Source organism: Elephantulus edwardii, unplaced genomic scaffold (assembly GCF_000299155.1).
Source record: "Elephantulus edwardii isolate Elephantulus edwardi_28Jun2011 unplaced genomic scaffold, EleEdw1.0 scaffold00180, whole genome shotgun sequence".
NCBI lineage: Eukaryota > Metazoa > Chordata > Mammalia > Macroscelidea > Macroscelididae > Elephantulus > Elephantulus edwardii.
The window spans coordinates 2,772,221-2,797,010 of record NW_006399930.1 but is presented as its reverse complement, the minus strand read 5'-3'; the positions used below and the strand labels follow the sequence as shown (position 1 = coordinate 2,797,010).

The 24,790-nt window shown below is 40.9% G+C and overlaps 1 protein-coding gene across 8 annotated transcripts in view; it reads right to left on the bottom strand.

Annotated features, from left to right (window-relative positions):
• APP (amyloid beta (A4) precursor protein) overlaps positions 1 to 19,748 on the bottom strand; it is a 361,031-nt gene extending 341,283 nt beyond the window's left edge. For all 8 annotated transcript variants that reach the window (XM_006896028.1, XM_006896029.1, XM_006896030.1 and 5 more), the window contains exon 1: positions 19,487 to 19,748. In XM_006896028.1, coding sequence (XP_006896090.1) covers positions 19,487 to 19,543 — 57 coding nt within the window. In that variant the 5' untranslated portion in view covers positions 19,544 to 19,748. The remainder of the gene's footprint in view (positions 1 to 19,486) is intronic.
• Between the last annotated feature and the right edge of the window lie 5,042 nt (positions 19,749 to 24,790).

The window sequence follows — 24,790 nt, the reverse complement described above, 5'->3', positions numbered from 1 at the left end:
ATGCAGCAGTACAAAAGAGCCATTCCTTATTCCAGTTACCAAAAATGAAATGCTGACATGTTAAACTCTTCCAGTTACTCGATAGCATTGAAAAAGGAACCTCTGAGCAATTCCACAGGCAAACAGGTTTCTTGTTTTGCCTTTGTATTTTTACAGGGGTAAAGTGTGGTTGATAGGAATACCTTAAGTTGTCCTGAAGGTTCTGAGAAGTTACACAACCCTACATTCAGAATACACCTTGCCCAATCCTGTGCCATCCTCATGATCTCTGTGTGTAATGCCACTATGGAATCAACCTATCCATCTCCATGAGTTTTCCTGCAAGGGGAAGAACAATGAAAAGCAAGGTTTCATTTATTCATTCAGGGCCTAATACTGGGTACCATCTATCAATCAGGTTGCCCTAGTGGGTGGTTTATGTGTTGTTCTGATGCTGGAAGCCATGCCATCAACAGTGCAAATACCAGCAGCCTCACCTCTTGTGGGCAAGTTTCAGCAGAGTTTCTATACAAAGGCGGGAAAAAAAGCCCAGAATTCTACTTTCAAAAATCAGCAATTAAAATTATATAGATCCCAATGAAATATTGTCTAATATAGCACTAGAAGAAGCCTGGGTGGTACAAACCATAACCTGTAAAGACTAAAACCAGGGAAATCCTACCCTCTACTCTGTAACACATAGTTGGCAGGAATCAATCAAAGGTCACTAATAAAAAACTACAACATAGTGCTGGAGGATGAGCCTCCTAAATATACACTGGCCACAACAAAGAACTGAAGTCTACCAACAACTATGAAAATGGCAAAGAACCAGATAATGCTTTGCTCTGCTGTACCCAGAGCCAGACTCTCTCCTTGGTACCTTACTCATTCTTCCATTTCTCTGTACCAATCTACAACAGCTGCTTTAGAGATGAGGGCATTTAGGTATGTTGTTATGTTGTTGTTATGTGTCGTAAAGTCCCTTGCGACTCATAGCAAGCCTAACTACAACAGCCCTAAACCCTGCTCTATCCTGTGCCAATCACACTGCCTCCATCACACCCATCCTGATTACCCCAGTCACTGAATCAATCTACCTCATAGAGGGTCTTCCCCTCCTATGCTGTCCCTCCACCCTCCCAAGCATGATGTCCCTCTCCAAGAACCTGTCCCTCCTTACAACATATCCAAAGTATGTCAGACGAAGGCCCAGAATCCTTGCCTCCAAGGAGCAGCCAGGTTTAACCCTCTACAGGATAAATCTGTTTGTTTTCTTAGCAGTCCATAGTACATTCAATACTCTTCTCCAGCACCACAGCTCAAAGGCATGAATCTCCTTGTCCAACTCTCTGATGCAAAACAAGTGATAGCAAAGACCATGGCTTGTATCAGACGCACCTTAGTCTCCAGAGTGACACCACTGCTCTTCAGTACTTTGGAGCGGTCCCTAACAGCAGACTTTCCCATCGCAATATGTCTTTTAATTTCCTGGCTGCTGGTGCCAAGAGTGTTGACTGTGGAGCAAAGCAGACTAAAGTTGTTAACAATCTCAATCTCTTCACCGTCCTTCCTGATGCTGCCAGTTGGTCCAGTGGTGAGAATCTTTGTCTTCTTGACATTGAGCCTCAATCCATACTGAAGGCCACAGTCCTTGACCCTCTGCAGCAAGCACTTCAGGTCCTCCTCAGTTTCAGCAAGCAGGGTTATGTCATCTGCATAATGCAGATTGTTGATGCCACACTTCTCCTCATAGAGCCCAGCCTCCCAGATAATCTGTTCTGCATACAGCTTGAAAAGGTATGGAGATAGGACACATCCCTGACGTACACCCTTCCCAGTTTTGAACCATGCAGTGTCTTTGCTCTGTTCTGATTACTGCCTCTTGGTCCAAGTATAGGTTTCACATTAGCACAATCAAGTGCTCTGGGATTCCCATTCTTCTCAGAGTCAGCCACAGTTTGTATGATCCACACAAACGCCTTTGCATAATCAATGAAACACAGATAGACATTCTTCTGGTATTCCCTGCTTTCAGCTAAGATCCATCTAACATTAGCTATAATATCCCTAGTACCACGACCCCTTCTAAACTCAGCCTGGACTTCTGGCAGTTCTCTGCTGATGTGCTGTTCCAGTCGTTTTTGGATAATCTTCAGTAGAATCTTGCTTGCATGTGAAAGCAATGATATTGTTCTGTAGTTTCCACACTCTGTTGGGTCACCCTTCTTTGGAATGGGAACAAATATAGATCTCTTCCACTCAGTTGGCCAAGTGGTTGTTCCCCAGATTTCTTGGCACAACTTGGTGAGCATGTCCGGGGCAGCATCTGTTAGCTGAAATATGTCAACTGGTATACCATCTATTCCTGGGGCCTTATTTTTTGCTATTTCCTTCAAAGCAGCTTGAACTTCTTCCTTCAACACCATAGGGTCTTGCTTATATGTTATTTCATTAAATTCTTCTGTATCTACCAATTCCTTTCGGTACAGCGACTCAGTATACTCTCTCCATCTTCTTTTAATATTTCCTGGATCATTTAATATTCTGTCTAAAGCATCCTTGATTATAGCAACTCGAGGTTTGGATTTGTTCTTCAGTTCCTTGAGCTTAAGAAATGCTGAGCAAGTTCAGCCCTTTTGATTTTCTGACTCCAGCTCCTTGCACATTTCATGGGGATATTACATAATCTTCCTGAACTCAGCTACAATGGAAGAGTTGTGATTAAAATACAAGGTCTGGGTAATCTGCAGGAGAAAGGGCAGGAAAGTGATGAGGGTGAATATTCCTAATAGAAGAAGCAGAGAAAACACCCACGAGATGATGTCCTCAGAAAATCATGTGGGTCAGGATGTAGGGTGGGAGACAGAAACTGTGAGCCTATTTAATTGTTGTAACTCAGGTTGCTGTTATCTCCTGCTGGTTTCCTCAAGTAGCTAACTGCCTAGACTCTTAGGAAATAGCAGCTGAACCCCACCCACCACTCTATTTTGCCAAAGGCAAGAAAGATAAGTGATTAAGAGTGCAAGTCACAGTAGAGTTTCAATTTCTGGCAACTACTTTATCAATTCATGACTTCCTCTCTTTTTTACCAGTTTGCTCCTCTATAAAATTACTTTTCTATATGATTGCTCTTGATGATTGCCCTAATAAGCCTTGAGGACAGTGTTAGCACAGGGCTGCTAACTAAATGGTTACTCACCCTCTCTTTGGGAGAAGGATGGGTAACTTTTACTCATGAAGATTTACATGGTTTGAGGAAAGACACCATGCTTGGAAAAGTCTTGGGGCAGAGAATGAGAAAACCTCCAGAAAGGCAGATTAACACAATGCCTGCAACAAGTGGGGACACAGAGGAGACAGTGAAAATGCCACAACAGAATGCAACTTTTTAAGCTGTTGTTCCTCGGGTGGCTGAGACCTGGCAAACTCTGGCACCTAAAAGCAATATGAGTTCAAATAGACTCTAGGGCAATGAGTATGTTTATCTGAAGGGAGAAAGATCTGGGGATGTGCTTCTTTTGTGTGTGTTTTGTTTTGTTTTTAAAAACCCTGTTGTTATCAAGAAGATTTTGATGTGTAAGGTCTCTACAGATTATAGCCTAGAAATTTATGGAGTTGTGTTGTCACATTGGTCATTCAGTCCAAACTGACACAAAGCAGCTATGAGGATTAAATGAGAACTAGTAGGAGCTGTGACCCACTGCTGTAGCCAAGACACATGTACTCTTACAAACATGTACATGACTCTTACAAACACCAGCAAGTAACACAGGTGTATACACCATGGCTGCTGGGGTAAACTGCAGTGGATTCAATTCCAACTCACAGCAAGGCACCCCCTATTACAGAAAAAAAAAAATACATCCTAGAGTTTTCTTGGCTCGAATATTTTCAAAACTTCAGGATTTTAAAATTTGGCTTACCTTTATTGGATGTAGATGTTTTTGAAAAATTTTCTGGGGTAAAAGAAGATTTAGCACTTGACACAAAACATTAAAAACAAGACTCCCAAGATACAAAGCTCATCATAATGACTTCAATTAGATATTCCACACCTCTCAGGTTAGTGGAATAGCATGTGACACAGGAGTCCAGTCCTTGAACTTGAATCATACATTTTTTTTTTAAGAATCAAAAAATACTAACAAAATTTGGTCATTTTCTTAAAGATTAAAAGAAACAAAACTTAGAAGCCCTAGCCTATGGGATAAATTGTTATTGTTACATGCCGTCAAGTCGCTTGCAACTCAAAGCGACCCTATGTACAACAGCCCTAAACCCTGCTCTATTCCTGTGCCAATCACACTGCCTCTCACACACCCATCCCGATTACCCCAGTCACTGGATCAATTCACCTCATAGAGGGTCTTCCCCTCCTGCGCCATCCCTCCACCCTCCCAAGTATGATGTCCCTCTCCAAGGACTGGTAGGTCCCTCCTTACAACATGTCCAAAGTATGTCAGATATAGCCTCAGAATCCTTGCCTCCAAGGAGCAGCCTGGTTTAACCCTCTCAAGGATGAATCTGTTTGTTTTCTTAATAGTCCATGGTACATTCAATACTCTTCTCCAGCACCACAGCTTAAAGGCATCAGTTCTCCTTCTGTCCTCCCTAGCCAGAAACGCACAAGCAGGAGAGGCAAAAATTGACAAATGAGACCCTCTAAAAATCAAATACCTGTGTACATCAAAAACTTTTGGTGCAAAAAGAAAGCCTACAGACTGGGGAAAAATATTTGTCAATGCTATTTTAGACAAGGATCTCATAACAGAAATTTAGAGAATAGTATAGGGCCCCCTCAAGAAGAAGACTGATTACCCAATAACAAAATAGGAGAAAGACTCTTCACAAAGGAAGATAATCAGATGATCAACATAGGCATGAAGGAAGAAATTTTAAAAACCACTGGTAATCAGAGAGATGCAAATCAAAACCACAATGAGGTACCATCTTACTCCAGTAACAATGGCAAAGTTTAACAGGGCACCAAGTAATAAATGTTGGAAAAGATGAGGAGAGATTGGATCTCTCATGTACTGCTCATGGGATTTTAAAATGGCACAGCCCCTCTGGAAGGCACTGTGGCATTTCCTCAAAAAGGCTGAACACAGAAATCACACATGATCCACTCACTGCTATTTCTACTGCCAGGAATACAACCCAAGAAAATCAGAACGGAGGCATAAATGAAGATATGTACGCTATGTTCATAGTGGCATTAGTCACAATAGCAAGAAAATGGAAAAAAAAGTCCAAACGCCAATCAATAGATCAGTGGATTGAAAAATTGTAGTATATTCACACAATGGAACTGTATTGAGAAATGGTAGTTAGTACATTCACACAATGGAATATTATGTAGCACATAACAATTTTGTACAATACTATACTACAGGAAGAGTTTTCTACTGAGTGAAGTAACTCAGTCTCATAAGTATAACTACTACTAAGACATTACTTTAAAAACAGAAGGATAAGTGAACAAGATGTGTACCAATATTCAAAAGGGGAAGGGAAAAGAGGAAGAGAAAAGAAAAAAGGGAAGGGTGGGAACCACTAGGGTGGCAGAGGTTAGTGTGGCAGATTAGGGAGTGAAGAATTCAACAGGAACTTGAGAAGACAGAGGGATAATAGGCATAAATGAATTTTAACTATAAAAAAAGGTATATGAGTGATTGCATAAAACCACAATGTGCAGGAAACAATGTAAATGAAATATTGGTTAAAACACAATGCACATGAATGAAACACAAATGTACATGAATGAAACACAATGTATATGAATGATAGTATGCAGAGCAATAGAAGTATGACAAAGAAATTTGATCCTGTTTCTACTAAACCCAAAATTAAGTATTAGCTGTAAAATGGTAAGTAGCAAAATGAAAAACAGATAATGAATTTTTCATTTTGATGGTCACTTAACATAATTCTAATAGACAACAATTATTTCCTATAGCCCACACCTTTAAAAAGATGAAACTATCTCAAGGAATTCTCAGCTGAAATTGTTTCAATGAATCAAGGCATTTCTGCTGAGCCAGATGAATTAGAGAGTTATAAATTATTAAACATTATTCACTACAGGCAGTATGAAACCTTTTAATAATAGAATATTCTAGAAAAGGCTAGATAAACAACCCTTACTCAAAATAATTTCATTTTCTCTCTAGGTTTTCTGTGAAGTTATGTCACAATTTATTTCAAAATTCAAGAGTCAGATACATAACATTTATCACCATAAAAAGAATTTCTTTAATATTTGGTAAAAATATTCACTGAATATTTAATCAACACTAAGATATTGTAGTAAATGATGAAAACAAATCACAGAAACATCATGTGAACATAGTTAATATTAACCTTTCTCCCCTCACCCTTTTTGTTAATATGTAATCATCCTGCAGTAGATCCTCTGTCCCTATTATTATTGTATCACCATGCATATGCACTGTCCTTAGATGCTATCTAATCAGTTCCCACTCACAGTGACCCCTCACATAACAAAACAACACAACTTGGCCCTGCAACACCATCACAATCACTGCTTTATTTGGGCTCAGTATTGCAGCCACCTTATCCAAGCCATCTTTATTGAAGGGCTCCTTTTCACCAAGCCTGCCTGACTGTCCTTTCTCCAGGGATGGGTCCCTTGTGGTAACATGCTCAATGTAAGATGAAGTCTGACCATACTCTCTCTCAGTGAGAATTCTGGCTGTCCTCAGAATCTAGCTGTCCGCTGACTGTCCACTGTAGTAGTCCACAGCGTATTCCACACCCTAGACCTACAGTACAATTTAAATGCATCAGTTCTTTGGGCTTTCTTATTCACTGTCCAGTTTTTGCAAGCATATAAAGCATGAAAATACTGTGATTTGTACAACATGACCTGAATCCTCAAAGTTACATCTTAGCTTTTTAAGTCTTTTGCAGTAGATTTGACCAACTCAGTATATGACATTTGATCTCCTGACTGCTGTTTCTATGGGTGTGTGACCCAAAAATAACAGAAATTCTGGATAATTTCAATATTTTCTCCATTTATGATTATGTTATTTATAGTTTTCAGTATCAGTCTGTGCCCTAGATATCTAAGCTTACTTACATTTGAGAATAGCCAGATCTGAGACTTTCTTGCTAATATTACATAAAATATTACACTTCTCCTATCCCTTTTTATCCTCCTTAACTTTCTAAAGAATCGACTGTCTCCTGTTTATCTGGTCTACTATCAAAAGCTCCTTTGAGGGCAGGAACTTCAAAATTATTTGTTAAATAAAGTAGTACATTTTCCTTCGTGACAGTTGGTCACTTGTCTAAAATATTTTTTATTTTACTTTAAAGCTTTTAATTTATGTATCCATATAATTTATAAGCACTCTGGTGGCTTCACGAGTAAGGAGTTAGACAGTCAGTGAAAAGGCTGATAATTTTATTCCACCAGCTGCTCTGGAGGACAAAGACAGGCAATCTTCTACCGTGCAATTTATAGCCTCTGCAAACCCAGAAGGCCAGTTATGAGTTCGTATGACTTCAAAGAAAAAGATTCTATGGGATTCCTTAAATTAGGAGCGCTTCTATTTTCAAATTGGTACACTGCAATGATAAAATCATTATCTAGTTAAATTAAACCACAGTGACTGTATCCATATCAAGGAACATTTGCAGTAAAGTATAACCTTCCAGGAGGCAGTGGTGGTTCAGTGGTAGACTCCTTACCACCCATGTAGGAGAGAGCCTGGTTCATTCCTAGCCAATAACGATACACCTTAAGCACAGCCTACAGCTGTCTGTCCATGGAAGTTTACACACTGCTAGGATACTGAGCAGATTTCAGCAGAGCTTCATGACTAAGACAGTCTAAAAGAAAGGCTTCCTGGATGGTCTATGTATGAAAATCAACCAGTGAAAGGAAATCTTACAGATCAAAAAAGGTCTTATCATATACATGGGGTTGACCAACATAAAGGTAGCTAAAACAGTAACAATGTTAACTTCAGTATGATAGATTTCCATGTTAATTTCAGAAGATTTCAAAAATGCTGCACACATTTTAAAGACTCAATTTCAAAGCAGGTAAGAATTTCACCTTTCAAAGAAAGGGGGAGGAGAACCTACCTCAACAAATAAGGTTACAAAATAGTGCTGATTTAATATTATCACGTACATTCAGAATCTGTTCATAGACCAAAGGGCAGCTGTTCAAACAGAACCAGATACTGCATGGTTAAAATTCAGGAGAAGTGAGCATGAAGGCTGTATCCTTTTGCCATCCTTATTCAAGGTGTATCCAATGCAAATAATCCAAGAAGCTGGACTATACAAAGAATGTAGCATCAAGATTGGAGAAAGACTCATTCACAACTTGCATTGCGCAGATGGCATGACCTGGCCTACTTAAATCAAAGACCTGAAGACTTCCTGATGAAGATCAAAGACTAGAGCCTTCCACATGTGTTGTTGTTGTTGTTGTTGTTGTTATGTTGCTTGCAACTCATAGGGCCCCTGTGTACAACAGCTCTGAATCCACTCTATTCTGAGCCAACCTTATTGTCTCTAACACACCCACCCCCATAAGCCCAGTTACTGAATCAATGCACCTCACTGAGAGTCTTCCCCTCCTGTGCTGTCCCTCCACCCTCCCAAGCATGATGTCCCTCTCCAAGGACCCGTCCCTCCTTGTAACATGTCTAAAGTATATCAGGACAAAGCGTCAGAATCCTTACCTCCAAGGAGTAGCCTGGTTTCACCCTCTCTAGGAGTTCTAGCAGTCCATGGTATATTCAATACTCTTCTCCAGCACCACAGTTCAAAAGTATCAATTTTCCTATCATCCCTAGTCATTGTGTAGCTTTCTGATGCATAGCAAGTAATCATGAAGATTATGCCATTATGGTTACCCATGGTGGACAGTATTTGGTGGAGCTCCCATATTAAGACATGCCTGAAGCAGGATTGGCATCCGTTTCCTAAATAACATGTTTTTGGAAACTCTATGAACATTAAAGAAATGATGATAGTAATAGAACAGGGTTCAGAGCTTCTGTTCATAGGGTCGCTATGAGTCGTGCTTGACTCAACCACATTTACCAACAACAACATGGCCTGAAGCAGGTATGCCTTAGTCTCCAGACTGACATCACTGCTCTTCAGTACTCTGAAGAGGTCCCTGACAGCAGACTTTCCCAATGCAATTCAAGCTGCTAGTACCAAGATTATTGATTATGGAGCTAAGTAAACTAAAGCTGCAAACAATCTCAATCAATATAAAGTAAAAAATTCTCATAAATGGATACATTAGTAACACTGTGACAAATGGAGAAAAGACTGAAGCTGTAAAATAGTTCCTTTTTCTTGGATCCACAATCAACACTCATGGAAGCAGCCATTAATAATAAGTGAAAAGATGTACTGCACTGGGAAAATGTTCTACAAAGGACTTCTTTAACTTGTCAAAGAGCTAAGATGTCACTGTGAGGACTAAGATGGGCCTGACTCATGTATTTTCAATCACTTTGTACACAGTCAAAAGCTGGACAATGAGTAAAACAGCTCTAAGAACTGGTGTTTTTGAATCATGGTCCTGGCAAAAAATATTAAATATACCCTGAACTTCCAGAAGAATGAGCAAACTGACCTTAGACAGGGTGCAGTCTGAATGCTTCCTGGAACTGAAAATTATGAAAGTCAGTCCCACATATTTTAGATATGTTGTCAAAAGGGACCAGTTCCCTGCAGAAGGATATCATACTTGGTAAAACAAAGGTCAGTAAAAAAAATCTGCAGCAAGATGGGCTGAAATACAGTGGCCACAACAATGGGATGTCAGCAGAGATGTCAGGATGTACTGAACACAGTCGCGATGAGTCAGAACCAACTCAAGAGCATCTAACAAAAAGCAACATTGTCACCATGGGTGCCTATCAATTCAATTACAAACAAACTAGTTGAATTGTAGGATTTAAAAAACAATGTGCTGCTCTGTTTCTGAAAAATCATTTATTAGGAACACTTCTATTTGAGAGAAATCAAATTATAGTAGACAATTAATTATTTAAAATTAAAATTATGTAATCAGGTTAATAGTACATGTAACATGTAGACAAGAAGACTTGAACAAATGAGTTTTGGAGGTCAGGGAAGGAGAAAAGGCCTGAAACACAACCCAGGGGTAAGATTAGATTTTAAATCTCTTGCTTTTCTTCCTAGAAAATATTTCCATGGGATCAAAGTATAGTCCAAACACTAAACCCTGAAATTCAGCAAGGCAAAAAAAAAGAGTAAAAAATACATTTCTTCTATAATGCAAATCATTTTTCCTTACAAAAAATAGGTCTCTTATTCTCATAAGAAACTTTAAGACTTAAAAGTAGTTAATTTTTATCAGTCTCTATCAGCTAAGCCAACCTTTGAGAAAGATAACATGCAGCTTTCTGAGACTAGGACAAATAAGTATTTCGCTTCCACAAAAGCTAATTAAGAGACTAGGTCAAAAACGTGGATTCTCTTAGAAAATCAGGCAAAGAGCCACTCATATGAACAGTATTGTGAAATTTCCTATCTGAAAATCATCTAATTTTGAGAAGAAAAGGATAATGCAGAAAATGCTGCCGTCTGGAAAGGAGATCCATATGCTGTTTTGGTCCTAAGATTGTAAGAAATCACTGCACTTTGAGGATTCGCTCATCTGCAAAACAAGCTTATTGTTCTCATTCCAGAAATGTTTCTTTTGCTCCCTCCCTCATCCCTGCTCATGACCCTACTTTTAGTGCTTTTGGTACCAGTGTACTCATCTCTCACTTATCTATTTATTCTGAAGCAGCATGTTCATTCCAGACATAGCTATAGTAGTTCTTTCCTGCTACCTGAGCCCATTTCTTGTCTTTGATTGAAGTGTAAAATGTGTGAAACCGTGACACAAAGCTGACAAAGACTCCTGACATGGTGCTTGTTATGCTTCTACAGCAGTTTAATCATAACTTTACATTATATCACCAATGTCATTCCCTCAAACCATTAAAGACTCCTCTCACTCTAATTCTGAAAATATTTTTTTTTAAAAATATGCTAAGATAAAGCAAATGCATACTTTTCAATTAAGTAACTACAGACAACAATCAAGTTTCAAAGTTAAACAGGTCAAATACCAGTTCATTTTATTCTGAAATGGACTTCACCCAGAGATACTACAGTATTCTCAAGTCCTCTGCTTTCTTGATTTCAGAATTCTTGAGTGAGATAATGTGAAACTTGCACTACACGATGAAAAATTTTTAGCTAGTGTTTGAAATCTTCCATTTCTACTTGAGTTGGCAAAGCTTTTTCAAGGAGAGGTTTTGCTCAAAACTAAATCACATTTGTTCACAGCTTCTTGCACAGAGCTGATGGCCAACTAATACTTGAGTTAATAATTGAGCCAGACTGCAGGCATGCAGCAATCTCCTGTGCACACACCATTTCAGATGGCTTTCCCATTTGTGTGCAAACTGCTACTGTCTTCACATTTCTATGTGTTTAAATTTTCCAATAAGCATGAATTATTTTAACGCTTAAAATGTCAGCTAAATATATTTTAAAAATTAATAAATGAAATTATTTCATATTTGTTCCAAAATGTCTATGAGTTTTTCCAATTTAAATCCAATTTCAGCTGTATAAAGGATATTCTCCCCATTTGGCATTAGTCTTAACAAATGAAGAAGCTGGTCAATAAGCAAAATATCAGAGGTTTTTCAAAATTTGCAACTGTATGAAGATTAAATGTATCCATGTAAACTAATAATAGTAGGAGGCAACACTTAGAGTGATAAAAGTGATGAGAACTTGAAGGCATGACTGAAGATCAAAGATAATACAGTCTTCAGTAAGGATTATACTTGAACATAAAGAAAATAAAAATCCTCACAATAGAACCAATAAGCATCATGATAAACAAAAAAAAAATGTTCTTGTCAAGGATTTCATTTTATTTGAATCCACAATCAACATGCATGGAAGCAGAAGTCAAGAAATCAAACCACATATTACAGTGGGCAAATCTTCTGTCAAAGACTTTTTTAAGTACTAAAGAACAAGAATGTCACTTTAAAGATTAAGGTGCATCTGATCCAGGCCATGGCATTTTCAATTGCTTCATATGCATGTGAAAGTTAGACAATAAATAAGACTGAAGAATGGATCCTTTTGATTTTCGTTGAAGAATACAGCATGAACTACCAAAAGAATAAACAAATCTGTATTGGAAGACATTCAATCAGAGTACCCTCAAAGCAAGGATGTGTGAATTTGTCTAACACACCTTGGGCATGTTGTCAGGTGGTGTCCCTTGAACAGAACATCATGCTTAGAAAAAAATAGTATCACTGACTCTCAACAAGATGAATTCATATAGTGACAACAATGGAGTTATGCACAGGGGAAATTATCTGATGGCCTCACATCAAGTAGGGTATTGTTCTGTGGAATACTGGGTCATTATGAGTCAGAGGCAACACAATGGCACCTAGCAGTAACAACACTTAGTGTTCATAATATGCCAAAATCTTATATATACTATGTTTATTTAGTTCAGTGTGTGTGTGTGTGTGTGTGTGTGTGTGTGTGTGTGTGTGTAAATCTTCTCAACAATCCTAAACTGGTGCAGCATCAGCACTAATCTGTCAAAGGAAAAGCTTGAAAGTGACAGTCAGGATTCGATCGAAGCAATCCTGCCTTAATCTAAGCTCCTGACCAGTGTGTAATGCTCTCTTTCCTGCACACCTGAAAATAATACTCAATGAGTGTTACTGGCCCAATGTCACAGCTGGTATCACCATCAACTAATAAATAAAGGGAAAGAATCACAGAACTGGCATCTCTCCTTTTTCAACCACTGCCTTCCTTCAATCCCAGTTTCTGTTGCCTGTATCTTAAATCTGTAGCCACATCTTCAGTTCTAAGCTCCCTCATATAATACCTGCGGCCTTAAAAGCCTGCAAGTAGCCATCTAGAACATAACTATCTCTACTTGTCTGAAGCAACAGAGAAAGGATAACAGGAATAAGAACAAATGGATTATGTGGTTAAATGACTACTGCTTCCTCTGCCATGAAACCAGAACTAGATGGTACCCAGCTATCATTATTGAGTATGTAGATCAAAGATTTCACAGAAGCAGCCTGATCGAAAGGTGGTAAACACAACAGAACTGAAAATTCTCATAGACTCCAAATTTTCTAGAGCCATGGATGCTGCATAAACTCCTGAAACTAGTGCCTTGGGATAATCTTTAACCATTAATTAAAAAATACTCCTTTATATCTTCTTAAAATCAAGCAAGGGAACACTGGTGGCCTAGTGGTAATAAGCTGTGCTGCAACCCCAAAGCTGTGCTGTCTGACTCCACCAGCTGCTCCATGGGAGAAGGATGGGCAATCTCCTTCTGTAGGATTTTCTGCTTCTGAAAACCCACCCGGAGGGTCACCTATGGATCTGTTCCAACTCTAGGGTACACAACACAAAACCAAACAGGTTTAACTTAACTTGTAAAGAATGTTTACATCGAGCATGAATCCTTTTTTATTATTTTTTTATTTTTTCGCGTGGGCACCGTCAAATCGGATCTGCGTGGTACAGGAGACTGCCCCTCCTTCTCCAGCGGAGCATCTGGTGGATTCAAACAGCGTACATCTGGGATTGCAGTGCAATTCTTGCCATGAGGCCACCAGAGCTCCCTTGAGCATGAAACTTTTTTAAGAACTACTCATATGGAATCAAACTGACAACAGTAACTCCAAAGGTTAGACGGAAACTTTAGGAAATTGTAACCTTACCTCGATAGCAGAGAAACAACTCAGAAAAGGAGTATGGAAATGTTGTCCACTCAACTCAAAGAATGTAATCAGCATTACTAATTTGTACATCTAGAAATGGATGGATGTTGTGGATATGTGTTGCTGTAGTCTTAACAAGTTTGGGGTTTTTTGGGTTTTTTGTGTGGGTTTAAATTTTTTTATTTTATTACTATTTTTGTGTGTGTGTACCATCGAATCGGATCTGACTGGTACAGGAGGAGATTACCCCTCCTTCTCCAGCAGAGCATCTGGTAGATTGGAACAGCATACCTCTGGGATTGCAGTGCAGCTTCTTTCCACTAGGCCACCAGAGCTCCCTTAAATTTGGGGTTTTTAAAAAAAACAAAACAAAGAACACCTAGCCAAACAAAATAATCATAAAATAAATGGCACATGTCTCCAGAAACTATGACCTCTAATAATAGTCAACAGTTATAGAGGGGCTTCAGGCCTTTTGTTCACAGGGTCACTATGAGTCATGCTGACTCGAAGGCAATCAACAACAATGTTCCCTGTTACAGCTATCATTTAATACATATGAGCCCAACTCATTAACAGTCTTTGTTTCCTACTTAAAAGTAAGATACTAAATCTACTAAACACTACTCTTAAACTATAAAATGAGTATTTCCAGATTTTTTATTTGTTTTTAATGAAAAGGTTTTACTCCTACTGTTATTAACCATTCTTACATGGTTTGGGGTAAAGTTCTACTTTCGAAAAAGAGAACAGTAAATAGTTACCAAGGATGGAAAGGAAGAGAGGAATGAAAATCAATAAAGAGATTAGGGTGAGCGATGAGAAAGGCTATATATAATACAGAGTTGATCGGACATTGTAGTTGATTAAACCAATCAATTATAATTAATGGTATGAAATATGCATGAATCTCTGAATGAAAAACCACTATTGTGTCAATTTTCACACAAATAGAGTAAAAAAATCAGTAAAACCTATCTATCAGAATAAATTCAAAGAAAAAAAATCCGGGTTTTTAAAAAAAAAAAATACTAATGTTCTCAGTGTAACAGTTATTTAAGATGTTCATACTGAACTGAAAAAAAAATAGTTTTGCATAGCATTTTCTCCTTCACTGTGGAAATTCAGTTTGGGAGCCTTGACATCTCCTGGACATTTCTTTTCATAGCATAAAAAAAGTTTTTAACATATACATTTTATTACTTACTTGCTATTTATCCAGGGGCACCTTGGCATCACTAATTTGACACCCATCCCCAACCCACGCAGGGAGGTGCATGTGCATACTGGCTGTGAGACTCACAGGGGGACGGCTTTTCCAGGGGGTTGGCTTTTCCAGGGGGTTGACAGAAACCCCACTCCATGCATTTGTATCTTGGATCTAACTGGGAAAAGATTTCACTTAAATAGGTAAGACAGCGAGTAAACCATCAGATAAAGAAAAAGAAATTCAGCTCAAGTCAATGTTCCTTCCTTTCTCCTTGCTATCCTGTTAAACATTTTCCCTTGAGCTACACCCTCAATCAAGTTCCTATGATCAACGGAGAATCCAAGCTCTTGAACTCTGTGTTCAGCTTTTTATCTTGTCCCCTCTGCTCATTTTTAATTTCAGGCTCCTCTCCAGAACTGCTCACTGTACCTTTACTTTCCTTCACAGAATCTGTCATTGTTCAAGATGATAAAATTATGTATTTGGTGTCTGGTTCCCAAATGAGACTGGAAGCTCCATAAAGGGAAAAAGATTGTATCTTGTTCACCACAAAATCCTCAGGACTGAGAACAGGGCCTGACCTCAAAAAGGAAAGGACTGAATACAAAACTCCTTTTTGAGTAAATGCAAGCCAATAGAATCCTACACTTGTTTATTCCTCACCCAATACAAAAAGACTCAAGGGCACTCCACTCTAAAACAGTTACAGGGTACAGAAAGATGGAAGACAAAAACCCTGCCCACATACTCAGGGGTGTGTGTCAGAGAGAGAAAGAAAGGAGGGTGACTTAGGAGTGTGTGTATGAGAGAGAAAAGAGTGAGAGGAGAGAGAGGAAGAGAGAGAGAGAGAGAAAGGTGAAAGAAAGCTAAACAATGATGGTACACATGAAGATATAATCTCCATTCTCCAGACTTGGTATGTAAACCTGGCTGGAAATGTATTACCAGGAAATTCTCTAGGATTAGCTCACTCCATTGTTCCTTTAAACCTTAAATACAGGATATTTACACTGGAGCAAATTTTAGACAGTATACCACTTAATCTGTACTTTCCTTCTGGCCCTTAACACTTTCTAATTGGTGTCATAGTCACATGTCTGTCTTTATCGTATGAGGTAAAATGCCTGGGAACAGGGAAGAAAAGAATTATATACTGTCAATCTAAATCTTACATCCTGGAAGTTTTACATTTAAAGTACCTTGTATAGGTTTATCTTTGCATTCACACACAACTGCTACAACCAGGTACAGAATGGAGACATGTATTAATGAAAGGTATGTGTTAGGTCTTTCAAGGTAATGGTTGTTATGTGCTGTTGGGTCGACCCTTGACATTGGAACCTACTGATTAAATCCTATAAGACTAAATTTGAATGAGAAACAGGAAATGTAGAGAAATAGAATGTCCATGTCCATTGCTTTTACTTCATGAAAGGTACATTAACAGTTACTTTGACTTCTTTAATGGTTGACAATTACCATTTCCATACAAAGATCTGTATGGAAAGTCTCCAGTGACTCATATCATAAATAGCCAACAAAAAATAGGAATCTTAAGCAACAGGAAGAAAATCCTACCCATTAAGATAATAACCTTTCAGTGTTCCTTCAAACTAATACTCACTTGACCACATGATAGATTTTTTAAAAATCAGTTCTTCAGAATTTATCCTGTGATCTATTTAAACTTCATGTTCCTCTTCATGTTTCCAGTCAGAACTACTGCATCTGTTAACTCCTCTGTACTACTAACAGCCTTTGTAAGTGCTCTATGGAGCCTTGTCTGGTTAGGGTGACACGGGCATCTTTCACTCCCTGCTGGTTACCATGGCTTTGCATTGATCAGTAAGACAAAGTGACTCTTCAAAAATCTTAGCTTCAAAATCCTATGAGCAGATTTATACTTCTAAGACAGTTTAAACACAGTGTAAATAGTTTTCCATAATCTATTAATTAGCATAAGCATCAAAGCAGACTAGAGCAGCCAGGCCGAACCTCTAATATTTTAAAAAAAAAAGAAGAAAAAGGAAATAAATTTGAAAGAATAAAATATAATCAAGGTTGTTGGTTTTCAGTTAGGAGTAGGAAAAAAATCCAAAAAACCTTCATATTTCTTTAGAGTAAGATCATCAACCCAAGTAATAACAGCACTTCTCCCCAAGTCAATGCCCCATGATCATTAACTTTACTATTTTATTTTGCACATCTAATTGCAGTAGACCTATTTTCTATTTTACAAAAGATTCTCAACTCAAAATTACATGTTAGCAGACACAGACAAAGCTGGAAAAATCCTCCTGAAAACTCATTAGCAGGGAATTACCTACTCTACCATCAACATTTGCAACAGAATTGCCAGCAAATTGAAAAAAGGACTAGTGTGAATCTCACCTTTACTCTTTGAAGATTATAATAACTAGTGTGAAGTCCAAAAGACTAGCAGAAAAAAACCATGCAATCAAGCAGGCTAGATAGTAAATCTGTATCATATTTGCCTCTCTATATAGACCCTTTTCATACAAGAAAAAAGAGACTGTTCAAAGTTAAATGTTTTGGCAAAAGCTTCAAAGAAAACTTATAATATGCTTTCAATGTTGAGTTGTTTTTGCTTTTTAATTTGTAGTAAGACAATTCAGAAAAATAAAAACTATTTTACAAAAACATTTAAAACATGGAGAAATAAATTCGTGTTCCCTTAATTCAAATGCATTTTTAATACGTTATGCAAAATCAGATTCTTGACTCTTACTTAACACAGCTTGTTTTATCTAGCCTTAAATGATCTGAGCCACTTGTGGGTAAAAACCAGGAAAAGAAAAAAGTTCAATGCCCTTGTAAATCTGGGACAAAAATTCTGTAGTGGTGTGATTGATATTTTGTATAGCATCTGCGGGATTACAGGAAAACCATTTTTCCGGAAATCGCTTTATTGGAAAAATATCATGAGGTAGGGAGAAAAAAAAGAAATAAATAAAAATGGGGGGGATTGGAAATGGTTAAAATAGAAAATGGGAATTCAACTGATCAGAAATACAACCTCGTCTGGACCAACTGTCACGCAAACAACTTCTAAACATTTTCAGACAAAAAGAAAAACAATCATTTTGCACAAGGCATAAACCGAATGTTCGAGAGTTGATGAATGGGGAAGACTTGCTAAACACCTAGTGGTGGGTGGATTTCACCAGGCTGCAGCCTCCACATAGCTTTTCTTTGCTGCACTGCAGAGGCGCCATCTTCTCCGTCTTAATCTTCACTCAATTCAATCCTTTTATCTGCACCCTAAAAAATATCCTGCAGACCCTTCCCAGCAGTCTGCACCCCCAGGGTGCTAAACCAGAATTCGCAGCACTGCTAGGGAGGAAGCACTGTCTTCATCAGACAAATGCCCCCTTCGATGCATAGGAAGGGAAAGCCCTTGACTCCCCACCACATGCCTTTTTCATACGCACACCCAATTCTCCATGCATTTCTCCCAAAGGACTTCACACAGTCCAGTACTGCATTAATAACGCTTCAAGAGTGATGGAGGAGGGAGGTACAGAGGAGGCCCCTGGGCTCGGCCGGAGAGAGGCCCCCAGCAGCGCCCCAGCCCCCTCTCCGCAGACGCGCCGGGAAGGGAGCCGGGCGGGAACCTTGGTGGCGCACAGAGAATAACGCGGCTCTGCCCACCGCGCCCGGGGCCAGCGGGGCGGGGTGTCGCGGCTTTTGTTCCAGGAGATTCTCTCCCTTTCGGAGAGAAGATGAAGACAGAAGAAACTGCTCGGGACAAGGGGACAACGCAGGGTGGCTGCGGGTCTTGGACCCCTCCCATCTCTCCCAACTTACACAAAAGGGAGACGCGGAAATGTACAAAGTTTGCCTAGGGAAGGTGGTGTGCCAGTCTGGCTGTGGTCGCACCCAGGCCGCCTCCGCAAGTAGCCGCGAAGAGGAACAGAGGTCTGGGTTGAGAAGGGAGGTTTGGATTGAAGGGATGTTGGAGGTGGGGAGGTGAACGGGACGAAAAGGCAGAGGAAGTAGAAGGTGGAGAGAGCGCCCGGAGCTGCCCAGACTCGTCCCCTCCGGATCCCCCAGAAAGGAAAGGGCAGCGATTTCAGAACCGAGAAGAGGATCCAGGGACGCAGCGTTTTCGGTTTCTCCCACGCGCCCCCGCCCCCACCGCCCGCCACATCTGGATGTCTCTCGTCTCCCACCCCCAGGAGAGGGACTTTCAGCCCAGGGTCGTTCTCTCCCCTTCTTGCCCGGGGCTGGTGCAGACAGAGAAACCAGGTCCTCTCCCGCTCCAGTTCCGCGGGCCAGAGCGCGCGTCCCCAGGACAGGGCTGGGTCGGCGGCGAGGATGCGCAGGGCGCCCGCCAGCGGCGGGGACGTAAGGCACGGAGGAGAAACGGGTCCCCCTGGCTACTCCTGATTTCTTGGGGTTAAAAAACTTGGGGGATTCAGTGGCCGCCCTCTCCCTCCTTCTGCCGAGTCGCAGCACCCACCTCCAGAGCCCTAGCCGTCCAGGCGGCCAGCAGGAGCAGTGCCAAACCAGGGAGCATCGCGACCCTGCGCGGGGCACACCGAGTGCGTTGCTGTGCCAGAGGGGTCCGCCGCGCCCTTGCTTTGCTCGTGCTTCCGCCGACCTCGCCGTCTCCGGTGGCCCCGCAAAGCGCTGCTCTGGGTGCTCTCGCCTACTGCTGCCGAGGAAACTGACGGAGCAGGAGCGCGGCGGCGGGGCTCGCAGCCCGGAGAGTCAGCTGATCCAGCCCACCCCACTCGCGCCCGACAGCGACCCCTAGCGGAACCGCCGTGGAGCTGCGCCCGCTCGCACCGCAGGAGCTCCCGCCCCTGTGCCTGGCGCCCACAGGTGCAGCGCCTTGGGCTCCTCCTGCACGCCCCCCGTGCGCTTCTGGGGTCCAAAGCCCACCTGGGCTCTGGGCTTCATAGGAGGGGGAGAGTGTAAAAGCTGGTGAGGGGCAGTGCAGGAACAGGTAAAGGTGAGTCGTAGGACATTTGGGCCTCAGAAAAGTCTAGAGCGCTGGTGGCTGATTCCCGTGAGCTTGACTCATCTGACTCTGCCGGCCTTTTGGGGATGTCATATAAAGGACTACTGCCCGGGTGCGTTTTATCTGCAGTTAGGTGTTTGTCTTGGTTTGGAGAGGGTGGGGGAGGCGTTGCTGGAAGAGAATGGGAACAAGTGAAGCTTAAAGAAAATAGGATTTCTTTGCTTGTTGAGGAAGCAAAAGATGTCCGCCCCCCCCCCCACCCCCACCCTCCTGTCAAAAGCAGCCACGAGCAACCTGGAATATCTATCTTTAGAAAGAACCAAAGGAGAAAGGCAGGAGACATGGCAAAGCAGCAGAACGACCCATTTAGTCCTCCTTGAAAGAAGCGGTTTTTTCACAACTTTGTTTTGTTTTGGTTTATTTTATTTTAGTGAAGGGGGCTGTCGGCAGGGATGATGCATTACCCATATGAAATAAGGCTAGAATGGAAGTTAGAAAGGAAGGATCTTGAGAAGTGATTCATGTTAGGCCCCCATATCTAGGAAGTTCTGTCGTCCTTGTTCTTCATATGTCTGCCCTAAATTACAGAAATGAACCTTCTGGAAAGTTACTTTCCCCTCTTGATTTAGTATAAACTCGCTAATATCCAAGTGGAGAGCATTCTACAACTGTGCAAATGTAGCCTATGCCCTCGATCTGAAGGAACAGCAGTCCTCAAGCCAAAGTACAGTGGGTTTAGTGGGGGTATATGAGGTTCAGGAGAGCTCCCCGCCCTTGTTAGGATTGCCCCCCTGCACTGTTTGCTTCTCTCATTTTGTGGCTGGTCTGGCCTAAGGTGCCCAGCACTGCAGAGTGATGGCTCAACCAGCCAGATGCTGACTCTCTGAAAAGTTATTATGTGTCTACCAGCACCCCTGAGTATTATATTCTATCATTCAGGGCACAGGGCATCCAGTCTTGACTCTTGGATTAGGTTTTCCCCATGAATGTCCTGTCTATGTCCTCAAAAAACAAGGGCAATGACTTGAAATCATGCATCATTTGTTTGCAGGCGTTATGGCAAAAGTCACTGAGGTCGGTATGGTTATTATTCCCATTTTATATTTAAGTCAGGAAATGGAAGCTATCACTTCTCCCAGGTCAGAGAGCAAGAAGGTAAAAAGAAGTTGAACTGCAGGGAAATGCCTTTTGGGCAGCAAAACCTAGTTCTCTACCTTCTGGAGTTAACAATGTCTTCTATGTACCCTTTGGGACAGAGTGGAAATGCCTCATTTCCAACATTGTAAATCTTTATGGAAGCCAACTGCTACGGCTTTCTCCTACCCAGTGAGTATGAACTACCAACCTTAGGTTAGCATCCAAGTGCTTAAACACTGTGCTACCAGGGCTCATTTTCTCCACTATGCCTCTTCCCAAATGCATTGCCCAATTTGCAATCTGTTCTGGGTCAGTAAGAGCAATTGGACACATCTGAATATAAGAGGAAAGACTTGAAGATACGGTGGGTAGAATCAGTGACATAATTTGCTGAGACCAGTGCAAAATGGGGGGGGGGGGGAATCCACCAAAAACCCAAAACCAAAATCATGGAGCCTCTTGCGCAAAAGTTAGGAGAATATGAATACAGTGACAACAGACTATAGGACTCTTCTCAAAGTGGGGTGCTGTATGACTACACACGGTGAATAACTCATGAAGGAAAAAGCTGTTTTTAAGAGCAAGGGAATTTTATTGATAGTGAAACTCAAAGATAGAGAGATAAGGTTATAATCTGTAAAAATAAGTTATTGGGTTAGCTCATTCTCTCTCCACTGTTGAAATTCATCAGCTCATGAATTCCTCCTTGGTCCAGATCTTCCCCGGGGGACAGATGATTAGCTGCCAGGTGTATCAAAATGATAGACATCCCCTACATTTTGTCCTGTGATGACAACATTGCTACTCAGAGAATCTGATGACTTTTTACTTCTCAGCTGCTACCTCTCTTTTCTATTTAATGCCATTTTCCTGTCGTGAAGAAATTTCCTCAGCTCAGCTGAGCAGGAAATTGTAAAGTATCCCTAGTTAAAAGACTACAGTATAGGAGAGTGGACCTACTACCTATCTGCTAGAATTTTCATCCTATGTGGAATTGCCTTAATTATGATAACTTCAGTAATTATTCGCACAGTACATTCTGTCTATGGACTGTTCTGGTTATAAGAGTCTTTACTGTGTTTAATGTCCATTTCCCTTTTTCTAAACTCACACTCAGATGTCCTTGTTGTACTCCCAAATTACCAAGTAGAGCAACTGCAATCTTCCACACAACAGATTTTCACATATTTACCTGCTATTTTCATATAACTTCCCAGAGTCTACTGTTAGCAAGCAAAACAGGCACTTTCCTAAATGGTTTCTCATTGCCTTGCAACTCTGGCCAAAAAATCTAAACCAAATCCATTCCCTTTAAATTGTGGTGTGGGTAAAGAATATTGAGTATCCTATGGACTGCCAAAAGAAAAGAACAAACAAATCCATCTTGAAGGAAGTGCAACCAGAATATTCCTTAAAGACAAAGACTGTGAAATCTCCTCTCGCTCACTTTGGGCATATTTTCAGAAGGAACCAGTCCTTAGAGACAGATGTTATGCTGGAAAAGATAAAGCATCAATGAAAGAGGAAGACCTTCTACAAGAGAGATTGACAGAGTGACTACCACAATAGACTCCAGCACGACAGAGATCATGAGATTGATGCAGGTGATAGGGTAAGGCGCATAGACTCACTTTTTTTTTTCTTTTTAATAATTTTAATGAATATTTACAGAGAATTTGGATTTCCATTAATTCATTGCTGCACTTCTCTACCCGCCCAGCCCTCTCCCCCCACCCCCCAGTTCACTCCTCTCTTTCAAAAGTAAAAGATAGACTCCCTCCCGGGTACACAATCACCCCCTGCACCCCTCCCACCACCCCAAGTACATTCTAACGATGACAGAATAATATGATCATTGCAATGTTGAATGGTCTGTTGTTGACCCTACTCTTTAGTCTAAGGCTGCACTAGACATTTTTAGTAGGGAATCCCTCTCAGAGACTCAAATGGGACAGTTACTACCAAATCTCCCAGTGATGCTGCCGAGAGACACCTCTGTCCTCTTGTGTGTAGGGTTACTCTGTAAAGACCACATGTTAGTCTTAGCCAGAAGATGGGCTCTCATTTAGAAAAGATATGACTTGTGGGGGCAAAGACTTGGATTCAATTTCCAGTCAAATACATCTTATGCACTGCCACCCTCAGTCAGTGGAAGTTTGCATATTGCTATCTTAAATAATCAGGTTTCTGTGGCACTTCCAGACTACAGTGAACTAAAAAGAAAGACCAAGTATTTTACTTACAAATATTATCCGTTGAAAACCCATGTTGTTGGTGTGTGCTGCCAAATCACCTGCAACTCATAGCAATCCTATGTACAACAGTTTCACTGACTCTGACACAACTACCCCCATTTCCCCAGTTACTGTATCAATCCGTCTCATCCGAGGTCTTCCTGTCCTGTCCATCCAACCTTCCAAGCATGATGTGCTTCTCCAAGGACTAGTCTCTCCTGGCCACATGCCCAAAGTATAAGATGGAGCTTCAAAATCCTAGCATCCATGGAGAAACTTGGTTTCACCCTCTCCAAGACAGACCTATTTGTTTTCTTGGCAGTCCATATATGTTCAAAACTCTTCTCCAGCACCACAACTCAAAGGCATCAATTCTTCTTCTGTCATCCTTGATCATTGTCTATCTCTCTGTTGCATAGCAAGTAATTGCAAAGACCATGAGCTGGATCTCACACATCTCAGTCTCTAGACTGACATCATTGCCTCTCAGTACTCTAGCGAGGTTCCTGACAGTAGATTTTCCCAATGCAATTTGTCTTTTGTTCCAGACTGCTGGTGCCAAGAGTGTTGATTGTGGAGCCAGACAACCTGAAATTGCTAACAACCTCAATCTCTTCTCCATCTAGTGCTGCCAGTTGGCCCAGTGGTAAGAATAGGCATCATTTTATTCCCTTGTGCATGGGATCACTTTGAGTCAAGCACCAATGAACAGCAGCTAACAACAAAAGCAAGACTCATTATATAGCCCTTTTGCTAATTATTGGTCTTTCTGACCCGTAGTCAGTAGTTCTTCTGCCCTTTTCATCTGGAAGTTTATTCAGTGCAACAGAAAAACTAGAAATTGAAGAATTCTCCTTTTTCTATCTTAAGCACCAGCATTGCATCATGATCCCTGTGTAGCTGAGTGCCCCACTCCCATGATTGTCAGAGACTCTGAACATTATAAAAATGTCATGACAAGGGTTTGTGGGCTCTTCTGACTTTACAAGGAAGAAGGAGAATCATGACCAACAGCAAAGATTGAATTTTATGAAGCAGAGGTCAGGTGCACTCCAACCTTTTTACCAGTTCTGACATAATCTGTCCATCCCAAAGCACTCTCTACTTCCTAACATGGTTCATTAACTTCTTGCAATGGCCACACAGAACTCACAGGTAATTCTCACAATGGTGGGTTTTATTCAAGAAGTAACAGGATACAACTTGGGATCAGGAGCAGTTCAGGATACTGTTCCTGGGTCAGGACAGCCCCTCAGCTGTTGCAAATAGCAAGTGTCTTTATGGTCATAGGCCTGCTCAGTCCACTGCTTCCAAAGGTCTCTTGGACCAGCCCAGCCTATCCCCTGTTCAGGCAAGTGTTGCATAACTCTTTCCACAAATAACTGTCCAGAGGCACCCTAATCCACTGGTAATCCTTGACTTAAAGGTA